This window comes from Dermacentor silvarum, chromosome 3, assembly GCF_013339745.2.
Source record: "Dermacentor silvarum isolate Dsil-2018 chromosome 3, BIME_Dsil_1.4, whole genome shotgun sequence".
NCBI lineage: Eukaryota > Metazoa > Arthropoda > Arachnida > Ixodida > Ixodidae > Dermacentor > Dermacentor silvarum.
In genome coordinates, this window is record NC_051156.1 from 226,286,401 (window position 1) to 226,302,926 (window position 16,526).

General features: G+C 42.3%; 1 protein-coding gene across 41 annotated transcripts in view; it reads left to right on the forward strand.

Moving 5' to 3' along the window:
• The window catches only part of LOC119446815 (basement membrane-specific heparan sulfate proteoglycan core protein), a 436,128-nt gene that overhangs the window by 353,772 nt on the left and 65,830 nt on the right, over positions 1-16,526 (forward strand). For all 41 annotated transcript variants that reach the window (XM_049664395.1, XM_049664396.1, XM_049664417.1 and 38 more), the window contains 5 exons: positions 489-606; positions 3,417-3,597; positions 8,109-8,206; positions 12,996-13,268; positions 16,092-16,196. In XM_049664395.1, the coding sequence (XP_049520352.1) occupies positions 489-606; positions 3,417-3,597; positions 8,109-8,206; positions 12,996-13,268; positions 16,092-16,196 (775 nt within the window). The remainder of the gene's footprint in view (positions 1-488; positions 607-3,416; positions 3,598-8,108; positions 8,207-12,995; positions 13,269-16,091; positions 16,197-16,526) is intronic.

A 16,526-nucleotide genomic window follows, 5' to 3' on the forward strand; every position in this document is an offset into this window, starting at 1 on the left:
CTTTTGGTCGGCGTCTGCTTTTTTTTTTCTTTTTTTTTACATAAATGTTGCCAATTGCCTGTTAGTAATGAATTTTCCAGAATACAAATGTAATGCTGCTGATTAGAATTGTTATCAATTTAGAGTCAGTGAAATGTTTATTGAAGTTGACTGGCATTCCAAAAATCACTTGCTGTAACAAAAAAACTAGTCCATTGCTGTAACTTTTCGTAAACAAGTATTTGAACTTGCAGTGCCTTGATCACAGTCAAGCAGAATGTATTTAAATAACAGTAATTGGAAAATTATCACACATGTAACTAATGAATGATAATTTTTATTTCTTTCATTCGTGGAATGTTGGCCTGCATGGGAGCCATTTTGAGGTGGAACTGTTTTAGATGGTACTGTACTGAAAGTTCTTGGCACATTTGCCAAGAATTTTGAGTCTGCCAAAGCCAATATGTAAAAAAAGAAAAACTATAAAACACAACTATTACTACTTGCAGGTGCAAGATGACACACTGACAATTGAGCAAACAGTTGTCCAGGATCGTGGCCACTACATCTGCTTGGCAGAAAACAGAGAAGGCATAGCTCGGGCCACTGCTGTGCTGGAAGTGGACCGTAAGAGTGTTTGTCTTTCTCTTTTTGCTAGTTGCCTTTTCTTGACTTTTAAAGGCAATAGAAAGAGAGTTTGCCTTTGTGCTTGTAAGACCGGCAGTTTTAGGTAGTTTTTAGAGCATGCATGCCTCGGAACAAAACTGAATTACCCTGCAGAGTTAAGCCACAGAGAAATACTGTATCATGAGTATCTAATGAAGTTAAGGAGATAAAATAAATTTTGGAGCATATGTATAGATGTCATTATAGAGAAGTTTGCTTTTTGCAATTACTTAATTGTTATGGCAAACAGACAGCATATATACAACAATATCATTTTTGCTTGAATTTTTCAGGGCTGCACATTTTCATTTGGTATCATTGCATTAGTTTCAACTGTCAGTGTGGCTGGCAGAATTAATGTTTGTAAATAAATACTAGCTGCATACTAACAACCTGCTCTCGGCACATAGCCTCCACTTAAGCCTAATTCTAGCATAGCTAGTGTACTTTTGTGTACGAAATTATCCGTCCTGTGTGTGCTCAAATATGGGACAACTTTTGATGACCCAGACAACGTTCAGACACTATGATTATAATGTCAAAATATAATGTGTAGAGCAACTGGCGTCAGAAGTATATGGTAGCATGTGCCCGTCGAAGCCGCCACAGTGCCAATCGCAAGAGGGGCCCCTCGCGGCTGCACTCGGATATTGCCAGGGCACAAGGAGGAAACGCGGAAACATGCACGCCTGCAGTCATGGAGGGACACACAGGCGTGCAAGCGTCAGTCTCGACACCAGGGGTTAGCCACCAGTAGGCGAGGAGGACCGTTTTCCCACGCGCTCACGTGCCCCGCAGTATTTTGTGGCCGAGTGTACACTTACAATCACTATCCAATATTTTATGGATAGTGATTGCAAGTGAAGACAGGACAGGGAGGTCTCTACTGAAGCAGACTGACAAGGAAGTTGAGCCGTTAAAGAGCTTGCACTGCATAGGTGCACTGTAGGAATCTGTTTCAAATTTTCAAATTCGAATGGAATAGTACTGAATGGAGATACCAGCAGTCATAGAGGCATTGCGTAATCAAAGAATACATACAGGAGGAATATGTGAATATCTTGGCAAATATCTACAAAGATTCCACAGCTACATTGGTTTTCCACAAGAAAAGTAGGAAGTTACCTATAAAGAAAGGGGTCAGGCAAGGAGACACGTACAATCTCTCCAATGCTATTCACTGCATGCTTAGAAGAAGTGTTCAAGCTCTTAGACTGGGAAGGCTTAGGAGTGAGGATCAACGGCGAATATCTCGGCAACCTTCGGTTTGCAGATGCATTGTCCTATTTAGCCACAATGAGGACGAATTACAACAAATGATTGAGGACCTTTACCGAGAAAGTGTAAGAGTGGGTTTGAAGATTAATATGCAGAAGACAAAGATAATGTTCAATAGCCTTGCCAGGGAACAAGAATTCAGGATCGTCAGTCAGCCTCTAGAGTTTGTAAAGAAGTACATTTATCTTGGTCAATTACTCATAGGGGACCCTGATCATGGGAAGAAAATTTACAGAAGAATAAAATTGGGTTGGAGTGCATACGGCAGGCATAGCCAAATCCTGACTGGGAGCTTACCACTGTTGTTAAAAAGAAAAGTGTACAATCATTGCATTTTACCGGTGCTAACATATGGGGCAGAAACTTGGAGGTTAACAAAGAAGTTCAAGAACAAATTAAGGACCGCACAAAGAGCGATGGACCAAGAAATGTTAGGCCTAACGTTAAGAGACAGGAAGAGAGCGGTGTGGATCAGAGAACTAGTACGGATAGTTGATATTCTAGTTGACATTAAGCAGAAAAAATGGAGCTGGGCAGGCGATGTAATGTGTAGAATGGATAACTGGTGGACCATTAGAGTTACAGAATGGATACCAAGAGAAGGGAAGCATAGTCGAGGACGGCAGATAACTAGGTGGGGGGATGAAGTTAAGAAATTTGCAGGTGCAAGTTGGAATCTGCTAGTGCAAGACACGGGTGATTGGAGATCGCAGGGAGAGGTCTTCGTCCTGCAGTGGACATAAATACAGGCTGATGATAATGATCATGGTGACTAAACGGAAAAGTTTCAAATTTGAATGAAATATTAATTGGTCAAACAATTCTAATCGAATTTTGAGTACTCCACATTTGAATTACAAATGCTATTTCGAGCTGTCAAGTAGCTAAAGCCACCAGTGCTGCCTTTAATGTTGCTGTGTTGTAAATCATGGAAGCTACAGCCAGTAGCAGTAGCGAAGTAATGTTTGCGAGAGTTGTCTTTTTATTCAGTCATTATTGTAAAGCTACTGGTTCAGATGTCTTGGAGAAAAAAAGAAATCTCCTATTCATTTTAGCAGCCTTGCACTAAGGAACTTCTAGAATCATCTATTAGTTAAAGCTGGGGAAGGTTTTGTGTTTTCAAAACATTAGTGTTTCTTAGAAGACACTCTCACTTCACAGCTGTGATAGAACATTTCATAAAGTTTTAGTAGTCAAGTTCATTTGGTATTCGGTATGTCCTTGCTGAATTTTAAGCTGAAATTTGTATTGTATTGGGGTAAGTGTATCAAAGATGAATGACTTTGCCCTCCATCTCTCTTTAAGTGTGACGATAAGTCCTTACATACAAAACTGGCCTAATGGAACACCAAGACGTGAGATTTTGCACTAATATGTAGTTTGAGAATTGCTTGAAAATACTAGAAGTATGAAATGCTTGCAAGTGTATGATTTGAAAGGCCACTGTGATCAAGCATACAGTTTAGCATTTGCAATTGATGTTCCATTTCCAGGGAGGGAGGTTCCACTTGTGGAGATCTACCCCAAGAATATACCACCACTTCATCATGGAGACACTGCATTTCTGCAGTGCAGACCTACAGCTGGGATACCGACGCCAACAGTGGAATGGACACGTGCTGATGGCAGTCCTTTCACCCCCAGCACTGAACTGACTGGCCCTGGGATCATTCGGTAAATATTCGGAAGGTTTTTCCAGGTTCCTAATTGAAGGGCTTTATTAACTGTTGCAAATAGGAAAAACAGTGAATTAAATAAGGTTGGTTAACTACGGTTTATTTTTGTATCAATGGGCGTTCAACAGCAGGTGTGTATCGAATTGGGCCGATTGGTACATCACTGGAGGGTGAAGCGTGTTCTACTGCTATAACAAGGCTGAAAATGCAAGACCCGGTGCAGTATTGGTTGTAGGAAAAAAACATTTATGCAATATAACTTGTATGTGCTAGTTAATATATTTGGTGGCTTCTGTAGATGTCTATGTGTGGGCATTTGACAAAAATAAAAGCAGTCACTGAAAAGATGTACCAAGGTGGTATAGCTATAGGCATTCGAAGCTTGCCACACTCGCACAACACCAGTGTACAGAGCCAGGACTGGCACATTAAGCAGGGTTGCCAACTCTCGAGTAGACAAAGTCAATACAAGTGGGAGGGGGTGAAGCTGGCAGTGACCAATTCTGTCAGTGCCAGGTGCTGCCAGTGTGTACGTACACCAAAAAGTAATTTTTTTTTACGTCCTACTATGTTTTGAATTACAACACGAAAGGTGCAGTAGTTGCCTGGCTAACATGGCTACCAATACACATAAAGGTACTGTGAATGGTCAGGGCCAACAACACAACCAGAAGCATGACAGAAATGGAACCAGCTTCATGTTAATACAATACAACAGAAGACAAAAGAGAAGAATGTGCAACCGAGCTGTCAGACATTAATAAAAGGAAATTTGGTTTATTGATTTTTATTAACCTAGTAGAAAAAAATCCTGCCTCCATTCCACCCTGTGAGAGTGGATGTAAAGCGAAGCTGCTGCCAATGTTATAGAACCACAACTGAAGTTAGATGATGTTAGATAAGCACCACAAGCCACATACGTCACGTGCGCACACATGTATGTAGAAGTGCAGCATACATCCTCATTCTTCTAGGCCCTCTACCAATCGCAAGTGCCTTATTGAGCTAAATTAATGTTTAAAAATAAATTGCATCAAAAAATGCATAAAGAATGACTTACACACAAGCGGCAGACATGAGGGCTTTTGATTGTTATTCGAATATACGAGAAAACATAATTATGTTACACGGAAACTTAAAGACAAAGCCCTTTTCCAGCTGCCCTTTTGGACAGTGTTTGCCATAATGTTGATTATGGTCGCAGCCCACGCTGTGCAACAGATGCAACCGGCAGAGCACCCATGCATCAAGGACAGATACATCATGTGCACATGTTTGTCACGTGCGCACGCATGTGTGCGGAAGTGCAGCATACATCCTTGTAGGCCCTCTGCCTAGCACAAGTGCATTATTGAACTAAGTGTATTTCTCAAAGTAAAATGCGTCAGAAAATTCGTAAAATACGACTTACACACAACCTGCAGACATGATAGTGTTGGATTGTAATTCGAATATACGAGAAAACATAATTCTGTTAGGGTGAGAACTTAAACACAAAGCCCTCCAGCTGCCGATTGTTTTTGGGTGAGCACAGACCAAAAAATCTTGACCAACTAAAGGCTAACAGCCTCGCTGTAAAAAAATCCACAGTTGGGACATTTGGCCGTCTTAACCGGGTCAAGTCAGGACTCAGGATGTTTTCTCAAAAGTCGGGACTGTCCTACTTAATTCAGGATCATTGCTGCCCTAGCATTAGGAGGGGCTGTTAACATGCAGCAAAGATGCAAAGACAGCACACAGAACAACTTCACACACAAAATCTGGGGAGTGTGGCCAATCAATTAATAAATCAATCAATATTAATTAAATATATTTATTTATTCGCATGATAATACATGTAAACTGACTGGAACTAAAACCCAACATGGCTTGAAAGTGTTCCAAGGCCCGACAAACGACAAGGCAAACAGCAGCACAGCACAAGTATACCATCACTCCCTAAAAAACAAAAACAAAAAAGAGAAAAAGAAAAAAAAAGAATCAGCTCCATGCCAATTGCATAAATGAGATCATGGCCGGCATGTTATACACAGAGAACACAATCTACAGTGTAGACCGCTTATAACGTAAGTCGCCAGAGTCGTGAATATCTGCACTATAAGCGGAGATCGCTTTCAAGATACGGTGCGCGCGACAACACCGACAGCCGGCACAGGCGCGAACGCATTTGTTGGCAGAGTAGAAGCCGCCCCGTCCCCCCCCTCCCTCCCTCCCGCGCTGCCTTCCCGTTTTGCTCCTTTCGCATGGAAGATTGTGTCGCCAGTTCCCCTTGCGCCCGGTTGCAAGATACGCATTTGGTGCCGCAGCAAAGCGTCGCCCCCCCTCCCTCCTTCCATACCCCCACGGCCTTTCGCGCGACGCGCGTTTGCTCTCCGCTGTGCATTCGCTCTCCATGAAGGTGCGCCTCCCCCGCAAGTTTTCACTGCACATACCGCGTGCGGCGACAATTTTATCGCCCTTGGACTCATGTTTCACGTCTCATGCTCCTCCTCCGCATCGCCCTCATTGATCTCCTCTCCCATCGGTGGGCGTGCCTCGTTGAGAAGTGTGCTCGCTACCGCCCTTGTCGGCGAGATTTTCCCGTGGTAGCCGCATTATAACCGGTATTTCGTTTCACGCGGCTACACTGTAAGCGTATGCGTATACATGGAGTGCTATGGGAAAATTAACGGCAGTCTGAAAAGACCGTACTATATCCGGTCCTGCACTATAAGCGGTTACGTTATAAGTGGTCTATACTGTATATGAGAACAGTTTATACAGGCAAGGGAGGTGCCTAAATATATCAATGCTAGATGTTAGTTGTTACAAGAAGAAATAACTACACTACAAGGTCACCCTGCTAGCGCTAAGGAAATAATGATGATATATACAAAGTCGCACTACATAGCACCAGTTATGCTAGCGTACCAGTAGCAATGCAAGAATGTTGGTATTGTTTTTCTTGTGTGTATTTAATGTGTTTGGGAGAATAAACTGTAAACTTTGCTTCCCGTAATTGGTTCTCGTATGGAATGTTGTCCACTCCTCTGTACTGTGACACATTTCTCCTTAGGTTTTAGCTTGGCAATTTTTTTCACAAAATCACAAACGAGGACATAAAGGAGTTGGTATTCGAAAGTGAGATCTCTGCATAAACTATTGTATTGTATCAACAAATTTGGTGTGTGTGCTGTGTAAGCAGCACCAGCAATAATTCTCACTGCTTTCTTCTGCAGTGTAAATAGGCGTGGGGTATTAGTCTTACATGTGGTACCCCAGACAAGGTGGCAATAATTCATGTAGGTATGAAATCTGGCATGACAAACTTTAATTTTGGTGGGAATTCAAAGCGACATTTGGGTAAGAAAACAATCAAGCCAGATAATTTCCATGTTAGATAGGAAACGTGTTCAATCCCTCTCCTCTGTGAATCGAAGACTACTCCTAAACATTTAAAGCTATCAACAATTACTATTTGGTGGTCGTGAAAGAGAAGTTTCTAATTTACAGATACCTTTTTGTTCAGTGCACCGAAGATAACACTTTTATTCTTCCTGGTGTTAATAGTATCCACTTGCTGTGGACCATTCATGCAATTCAGTGAGCTCTGTGTTTTCTTTAGTAATTATTTCGTCTCTAGAGAAGCCACTGAGGAAGATGCTAGTGTCATCTGCGTACAAAATATAAGACAATATAAGACACATCGTCTGCAATATTCACAAGATCTTAGCAAAGACATTAAATGGAATAGAACCTAACAAACTACCCTGTGGAACTCCACAACGAATCAGCTGCAAGCTTGGTTGAAAGTTATAAGTGATGACCGCTTGCTTACGGTTACTCAGATATGAGCAGATGAGGTCAAGCAGTAGACCCCGAATACCGTAATGTGCAAGTTTTCAGAGCAAGATGGTGTGGTTAAGCAGGTCAAAGGCCTTGCTTAAGGCAACAAAAATGCTAAGTGTTAGCTTTGTTGCTTCAATGTTACCTAAAACAAGTTCCTTCCGGACAAGTAACGCGGATTCCATTGATTTGCCTTTCCAAAAGCTGAACTGGCAGTCTGTTAATAAGGAGTGCTTGTTAAAAAAATATTTCAATTCTTTTGAACAATATTTTTTCAAGTGCCTTCGAAGATACGGGGAGAACAGAAATAGGACAATAATTGCTTACGTTATTCCTGTTTCTGCCTTTTGTAATCAGATACCTTCGCATTTTCATGTTGGTCGGGAATACTCCAGGTGATACTGACAAATTAAACATTTCTGCTAAGTGCAGCACAGTGATGTCTGCTATAAATTTTATTGGTTGTCAATAAGGATCATTTATTGGTCGTCAGTTTATCATTTATTTGACAGATGCTTCTTTTGTACTTAGATTCATGGCAATGAGATATGCTGCCATTTTCTTTGCATGCACTGCGATGAATATAATTTGCCCTAACAGGAATTTGGCGACTTTAATGTCACAAATCAATGCATTTTCTGTCTGTGTTTACATTAACATTGTTACATATTTTTTTTTCTTTAGATTTACTAGATTCTCCAAGGATGAAGAAGGAACATATGTTTGTTCTGCTGAGAATGCAATGGGCAAGGTGACTGCGCAAACAACTCTAAAGATGCAGGGTGAGTGTGAAAATCTTATGTTGCAGGAACTAATTTTCATTTGTGCAAAAGATTGTATAGTCTGTGCAGACTGAAGTAATCAAGCATAACCTTAAAAAATAGTTAAGTCAGAATTCATTGAATTGCTGTTAGGCAATTAAAGAAAACAAGAAAGACATTGTTATTGAGGACTGCCTAGTATGGTAGCTTCATATGCAGCTATTCTATTGATCAGTGATAGAATAACAAGAGACCGATGTTCAATAGCCTGACAAGGGAACAAGAATTCAGGATCGCCAGTCAGCCTCTAGAGTCTGCAAAGGAATACGTTTATCTAGGTCACTTACTCACACGGGACCCTGATCATGAGAACGAAATTTACAGAAGAATAAAATTGGGTTGGGGCGCATACGACAGGCATTTCCAAATCCTGACTGGGAGCTTACCACTGATGTTGAAAGGAAAAGTGTATAATCATTGCATTCTACCGGTGCTAACATATGGGGTAGAAACTTGGAGGTTAACAAAGAAGCTCGAGAACAAGTTAAGGACCGCGCAAATAGCGATGGAACGAAAAATCTTAGGACTAACGTTAAGAGACAGGAAGAGTGCGGTGTGGATCAGAGAACAAACGGAGATAGCCGATATTTTAGTTGACATTAAGCGGAAAAAGTGGATCTGGGCAGGCCATGTAATGCGTACGATGGATAACCGGTGGACCATCAGAGTTACAGAATGGATACCAAGAGAAGGGAAGTGCAGTCGAGGACGGCAGAAAACTAGGTGCGGTGATGAAGTTAGGAAACTTGCAGGTGCAAGTTGGAATCAGCTAGCGCAAGACAGGTGAAATTGGAGATCGCAGGGAGAGACCTTCGTCCTGCAGTGGACATAAATATAGGCCGATGATGAGATCTATTGGTGTATCAGTACATTAGTCTAATACATCTATTGGTCTAATAGGTCTATTAGTGTATTAGTCTAATAACTCTATTAGTGTATCAGTGTGAAAGCCAGTGTTGCATTTCCAGCATTATTCCTCAGACCAATACACTAATAGGCCTATATATAAATATGAAGGTCCGTAGCCCCTTAGGCTACATAAACATGAATCGTGGAGCAAGGCCACCTGAAGAACATTACATTACGATGTATTGAATGCACGAGATATATTGAAAATTAAAATCGGGTAGAATTGCAACAATTACTAGAAGCATTTATTAGCATAGCATATATATATTAAGTCAAAATGTGCTCTGTAATTACATTGTTAATGTGTTTCATATCAGCAGTGCTGCTTCATTTTCTTTTTTAGGGGCGAAGCTCCTTAGGGTGTGGGTCTGTCCCTCCTCTGTAGTATGTAGTAGTAGTAGTAGTCGTCGTCGTCGTCGTAGTAGGTAGCCACGTCTACTTTTATGGAAAAAAAAATTCCGAAAGTTGTGTCCGTAGCGCGGAATCGAACCAGGGGCCCCTCGCTTCCGAACGCGCGGCGCTAGCCACTACGCCACAAAGTGCACATGGACACACGCACCACGATGACAATAAATACCCAACATTAACGAAAGACTGCGCGTTTCTAACGCGTTTGTGCTAGCGCGTTACGGCCCGTGTAAAAAGCTGGTGTAAGACGCTGTGGCCTCTCCGCCTTACCCCCGTATTCATAAACGCTCCTCGACGTGAACTTGACTTGCCACCGCCTTGGGCAGCGCGTTCGAAACGCGTTGAAGGCGGTGGCAAGTCAAGTTCAAGTCGAGGAGCGTTTATGAATACGGGGGTTATACTCTCTCAGCAGTCATGTGATGGTGTCGGCAAACGCGGTGCACGTTCCGGCATGTGTAAACGGCTGCGTAAGACGCTGTGGCCTCTCCCCCTTACTAGAGAGTACTGCACGTTTCTAACGCGTTTGTGCTAGCGTCCCCTTAAGCGGGAGATGGTGCAATTATAATGAAGGGCGCTGTTATAAAATAGGAATGACGTCACATATGGCGCGTGTCATTGGTGGAAGTCAATCGTTCGATTTAGTGCGGCGAGACTGGGCGAATTACGCGGAAGATTCACGGTTTACCGATGATTCCCTTTGGAGCTTCGCCCACTCATCATCATTCACCCCGTGGATATGCGGTGTTTTTTTTTTTCTTTTTAGTGCATTGTTTGTGTGCACTAATGCACTTCCCTGTTTATGTATGTTAAATCCACTCCTGTAATAGCCCGTCATATGGGCTGACAGTATCAATAAATAAATAAATAAATTTACACATTCCCTTGCAAGATCTTGGTCAGGTCAGCAATCTTCATTGCCAGAGCCTTCGCTCCACTTCAACCAGAGGATGTCCTTTTGAGGAAGTGGTTAAAAAAAAAACCTGGGCAAAAAAATGCACACATAGAAACATTTAAATGCAATGGTGCTAGTTCTACTGCTGAAAGTGCGCTGAGAAAATAGTAAGCTGGCAATATTTGCTTCCAAATTGGAATAATGTGGCTCCGCAATTACCAAACTAATTTTAGGACAAAGTGTGATATGCTAGCTCAGAACATTTACCATAATGAAAAATGATGGCACCTAACACGACAGAACAAATAGAAAAGACACAATATCACCATAAGATGTTCTGTGTATTACACCAAAGTGTGTGCAAATCAACAACCCTAGGCAGAAATCTTCCACAGCATTGTTGGAAGTAAGCATGTCATTGCTGCAACACACACAACAATTGAACCGATGACACTGTACTGAAGTGTGCATCCACTGTAGAGATAAAAAAAAAGAAAACAATATTATGCCGTACTAGAAGCATAAATAAGTAGAATAATTACCTCCAAATGGTAAAATCAGTGCTGGGGAAAATGCCAGACATTGATGCACACTGATGTATCCACAAAGCCATGAAGTACTGGGGTAAAAACAGTTGCCTTGCATTGTTTTGAAGTGGCAACAGCATCCACAGATGGAAACTATCCAAATATACTACTGCACAAATGAGACTGCGCAAGAACTAACAGCACGGGTTCCTTAAAAATATATTGTTCATTCACTGATTAACATGTACACTTCATCTTGACATGACAGCTGCCAAATGCACACATGCAGTGCACAACTACAGCTTCCTACGGTCGCCATTTTATGTCTTTCCTGCCCACCACGTTTTCTTCTCTGTAATGCTGGTCTTTGATGTCAAAAATATAACAGCCATTTACCTGCGGTAACAAGTTAGCAATTTAGGTTATATTTTTAACAATACTATATGCGCCCTTTAAAAGCATAAATAGGACTTACGAAACTTTAGCGGCAAACCATGGTGGCAAACAAACATGGTTGCCACTATTGCACCATCGTTCATGAGCTCACCAGGCACCACGACTCTGCCTTTCAGAATGTGGTTGGCTTCTCTTTGTGGAGAAGTATTCGCTGTGCTGTAAACAAGTTGTTTCCCCAACGATTCATCATGACGATGCTGAACAGAGGCCTAGTTAGGTAATGTCGTCAGTGAAGCAAAATTGGCAAGACCATGTAGGTGCATGTCGCTTTCATGTGTGTTACTGAGAGATGGGGGCCAGTTTCGCTAACTTCGTGCACTGAAACTAATGCAAACGTGTTAACGCACTGGGCTGCAGATTTGTACAGCAGAATTCTTAATGATTCAACGATCAACTAGAAACATTCTCCATGCAAGCAAACGGTCCCCTAGTCTTATTTTTCATCTACTTTCACCCTCGCATTAACAAGCAGCAAACAAGAGCAGCAGAATCCAGCAATACATGTTGCCTAACAGACCAGCAACAATCTGTATAAAACCAATAGGATCTATTAGTTTAATAGAGAAACTAGTAGACATGCAACGCTGTTTGTGTAAGGTTAATAAGTCTAAGCACATAGCCTAATAGGTTTTACAGGTAAATCAATACAACTAAATAGAAATTTCTATTAGTCTAATATAAAACTTACACAACTAATACAAACTACTATTAGAATTATTGCTCGGGTATGGATTAGCCACGCTCTCCGCCTACGGTTCTTTTGGTTATTCAATGTGCCCAGCTTCTTTAGGTTCGATTTATGGTTGAAATCATTGAATGCTTGAGTGTAATTGCCTGTGATAAGCTCAAATTTATAACACCTTTAACACATTTATATTCCCCACTATTTATGTTGTTCCTTTTTGATACTAATGGGCCACACATCAGTTCTTCTGTAGTCCTCAAGGGAAGCCTCATATTAAGAATCAATTGCACAGTGCTACTGCTTATATGAAATGCATCTGCTGTTTGAAGAAGTGACACTTTCAGGTACACTGTTACCTGCAGCGGTGGCTTAGCAGCTATGGTGTTGCGCTGCTAAGCACGAAGTCGCGGGATTGAATCCTGGCCGTGGCGGCCACATTTCATTGTGGGCGTAATGCAAAAATGCTGTGTCCCGTGCATTGGGGGCACGTAAAGATGCCCTGGTAGTCAAAATTAACCCGGAGCCCCCCACTACGGCGTGCCTCACAATCAAATGGTGGTTTTGCACCAGAATTTATTCATTCAGGTACACTGTTCAGAATTATTTATTCTGCTTATCTAACAGTCAGTGTGATGGTTTAGTTCCGAAGTTAAACCCTGGAGCAGTTTTCTAACAGCTTACACTCATTTAGACCAGCATGTTGGTCTGATAGGCATTTTCACTTTTCCTGCCAAACTAACACTCTAGCTCATGCCCATCTTGCAGCCTTATGGTGGATGAATTGCCTTTCTGTAAAACTGAATATCTTTCATTGCAGCCACCTAAGGAAGGTCAGAATGCATTCAATAACATGTGATGTTCAATATTTTTCAGGGACACCCTTTGTGCGCATCCTTCAACAGAACCCTTACGCTGTGAGGGTTGGTGACCAGATCCGGTTGGACTGCATCGCTGAGGGTGATCCAAAGCCTGCAGTAAGCTGGGAGCGCATTGGCCAGCCCATCACCACTTACTCCAACATCGATGAGCTCCAGGGTGGCACCACCACTCTGTTCATTCGCCGCGTCGCACCTTCAGACAGTGGCATCTATGTCTGCAAGGCTACAAACCATGGAGGGGCATCTGAAGAGAGGATTGAAGTTTCTGGTGGGTATGCCTCTCAAGGATAGTGGCTTTGTGCTAGCGCTGAACACTGTTCATCAAGTGAAATAAGTAGGGTATTTAATTTCTCAAATATTCAATTTTGTAAATATCGGTACCTTCGGTGAATGACCCGGCTGTGGTCGGTGCCCTGACGTGCACAGTGTCCCCATGGCGTGCAATCTTTATTGGCACAAGGTTCGAGCAGGTCGACCAGACCAATCTGAATTATTAACGCTATTTGAACAGAGGGAACAACAAAAGCAGCCTGAGTGGCAAACTCGGAAGCATGAGTGAAGATTGAGCCAATTAGCCACCAAAAGGCATGCTGATCGCATTGACAAACTTAGAGAACACTTATGCTTCGCCGTAAAGATTGGAAGGCGATAGCAAGGTAAATATATCTGGTAGCGAAGCTTCCATAGAAGCCCATACGTTCAAAACGTGGCGGTTCATCTGTGGTTCATGGGGCTTAGCGCCATCTGTGTGAGGAGGGAACACTTCCGGCGGAAGAAAAAATAATTTGACGTCATATCTGTTAAAAACAGAAGTGACGTCATTTTGTTCTCAAAGGTGCGAAATTTGTTTTCGAAGGCTGGCCATTAGAGCTGTATATTCAAATACCCTGCCATTCAACTTGATGGGCGTTTCGAGCTTTCAGCGCGGAAAGCGATGCAGGAAAAGTTCAGCCGTACGGGAGTCGAAATCGCGTCGCTGCACGTAACATACTTTCTTTGGAGGCCGATGAACGCTTTGAGCGTAGAGTGCTCGTTTGTTCGTCACACGCCAAGCTCATCGGCCAGCGCTGTCCCACGAAAACAACTAAAGTAAACAACTATCTGGCGGTCACAACTCACTACTTTTGACTGAACAGTTTAAGAAACAATGAAACTACCCACGTCACCAAATTCAGACAAACGTCGACAAGCAAAGCAACACAACATGTGAGGGGGGGCGTGAACTTTACGAGCACGCCTTCCTGTCCACTTCAAGATCTGCATTGCATTGCAAGTGATAGCAGCGTCAACACCTGCCGCTATCGGTGGGCGCTGAAAAAAGGTATTTATTGATAATGATCAAGTAAAATAGAGTTGTTCTTTTTTCGCCATGCATACATAAAATTGATTATGAATTTTATTTTCGTTGAATGAATCTAACTATGTCTCGCTTTAATTAAAAAACGCTTTTTTCTTTCCTAATGTTTGTTCCCTCCAAACATAGTCGCGCTTGAATCGCTGCTCCCATAACCACCCTTGCTGATGTCGGTGACAATTCGTTCTGAACCGCTTTTCGCTCGAAGCTTCGTGACCATTTAGATCAACCTTAGCGATAGCATTCAAAGATCCCCGACTGCTTCTCACGCTTCCCGGCAACTGCAGCTTATGTAACCATAATGTTTGCCAGCAAACGCTGGCGGTGAACACTATGCACGAAGGTGAGCTTTCTGGTTCTTTTTTTGTAATTTCTTCTGAACGATGGGCGCCGCGGATGTGTGGGGTCGAGCACCATCTGGATGGTGTTGCAAGGGACCGAGCGTGGCGCTGCTCCCACTAAGACAGACCTCAAATGGCAGCTGGAAAAGGGGCTTGTGTTTGAGCTTCCGCATAACAGAATTATGTTTTCTCGTATATTCAAATTACAATCCGACACTATCATGTCTGTAGGTTGTGTTTAAGTCGTACTTTACGAATTTTCTGACGCATTTTACTTTGAGAAATTCAATTAGTTCAGTAACACCTATGCACCACGCGAAGGGCCTGTGTGGTTCGGGATGCGTGGTTTGGGATTATATTTCTCTAACGGACGCTGTCGCCGCCGCCTTCACTGACACTGGATTTTGTGTGACACGGGACCTTTATGACCCTTAATGCTATCGCGTTAATACACCAGCTCAGTGTTCACGCAAGCAGATTTGTGCAGTTCGGATCTTTCTACCCACATGCGAGCACACAGACCAACTTGGCACGCATGCTCGCGGTAGTTGCCAGCTGGTCAACCGCAGACCCGAATGCCACTTCAACGGCCATCACTCGAACTCGTATGCATGATCTCGCATCCAATCACCGTTGAGCCATCTGTATAAACTTAGCGACAAGCTTTCGTGGAAACTTGCGGTGGGCCTCCCAATATGAGAACTCTTCACCGTTGGTGTTGACCGTGCAGAGCGGTGCTGAGTGAGTGACGTGATGCACATTTCCTGCTTTTGTCTGTTGTTCTGATTGGCCTGAACGAGCTGACGCTAACTCACAAAACCCACCTGCCGGATAGACAGAAAAACCCTCCTGTTTTCAGAAAGAAAACTGGAAAACGATACTTTCTAAGCAATAGATGAGTGCCATTAAGCACAGTATTGCCCACTATTAAACTGATGTGAACAAAGTAATCATTTAATTACAGGACTACCAAAACTTGTAATTGATTACAATTAATTAATTACATATAATTCTTTACGTACAAATCGGGCACTAATGCACGCATCCCCTGAACAAGTGATTTTCACCGCTTCTACATCTCACGTGTAGTTTGTTGGGCACTGCTTCCAATTATGCAGCATGCTGGGGCTCACACTCGCAGTTTCTGCAGTGGAAATTAAGACATTGTAATGACTATGACATTGTAACAGTGACATTGTAATTAAATCGTGCCTCTTTGGTTGAATGTATTATGCATTATTTACAGGATCAGCATACAAAACAAAGGCTGGGCACAGGAACGTGCATTGTTTTCTCCTCATGTGTGCGCCTTTTGAAGGCCTATCCCCCATTAAATTATGGAGCATAATTCTAATAGCTTGTTTGAAGATTTACAAGACTCTCTGTTTGTTTCCAGTTGAAGGAAACCAGCATTCACATTCCATTCCAAAGCTGGTTGCAGATGATAGAGTTGTCACATCTTCACTTGGAAAGAGAGCAGAACTTCGCTGCCACATTGAAGGTTTGTTAATTTTAACATTGATCTCTTGCTTTTTGTGCGCATTTTCTAACATGCCTTAATACTCAGTGCTCATTGAGGGAATATATAAATACTCTTTACATACTGTAAGTAAGGTCTGTACTCAGTATAGTCGATTAGCTTAGATTTTTTTGTAACTTTTAGTCTGTAATATCCTAAACTAAGAATGAGGTAAAAATTCAGTCAAAGCTTTTTGTGCAACAGCATTTTGGCATTAAAATGAGCACTTTGCAGACTTTGCCAACAGTGGCTGCCCTGATTTTACTGTCAAGGTCTGGTTATGTTACAAAGCAACTAACTATTTAGACTGCT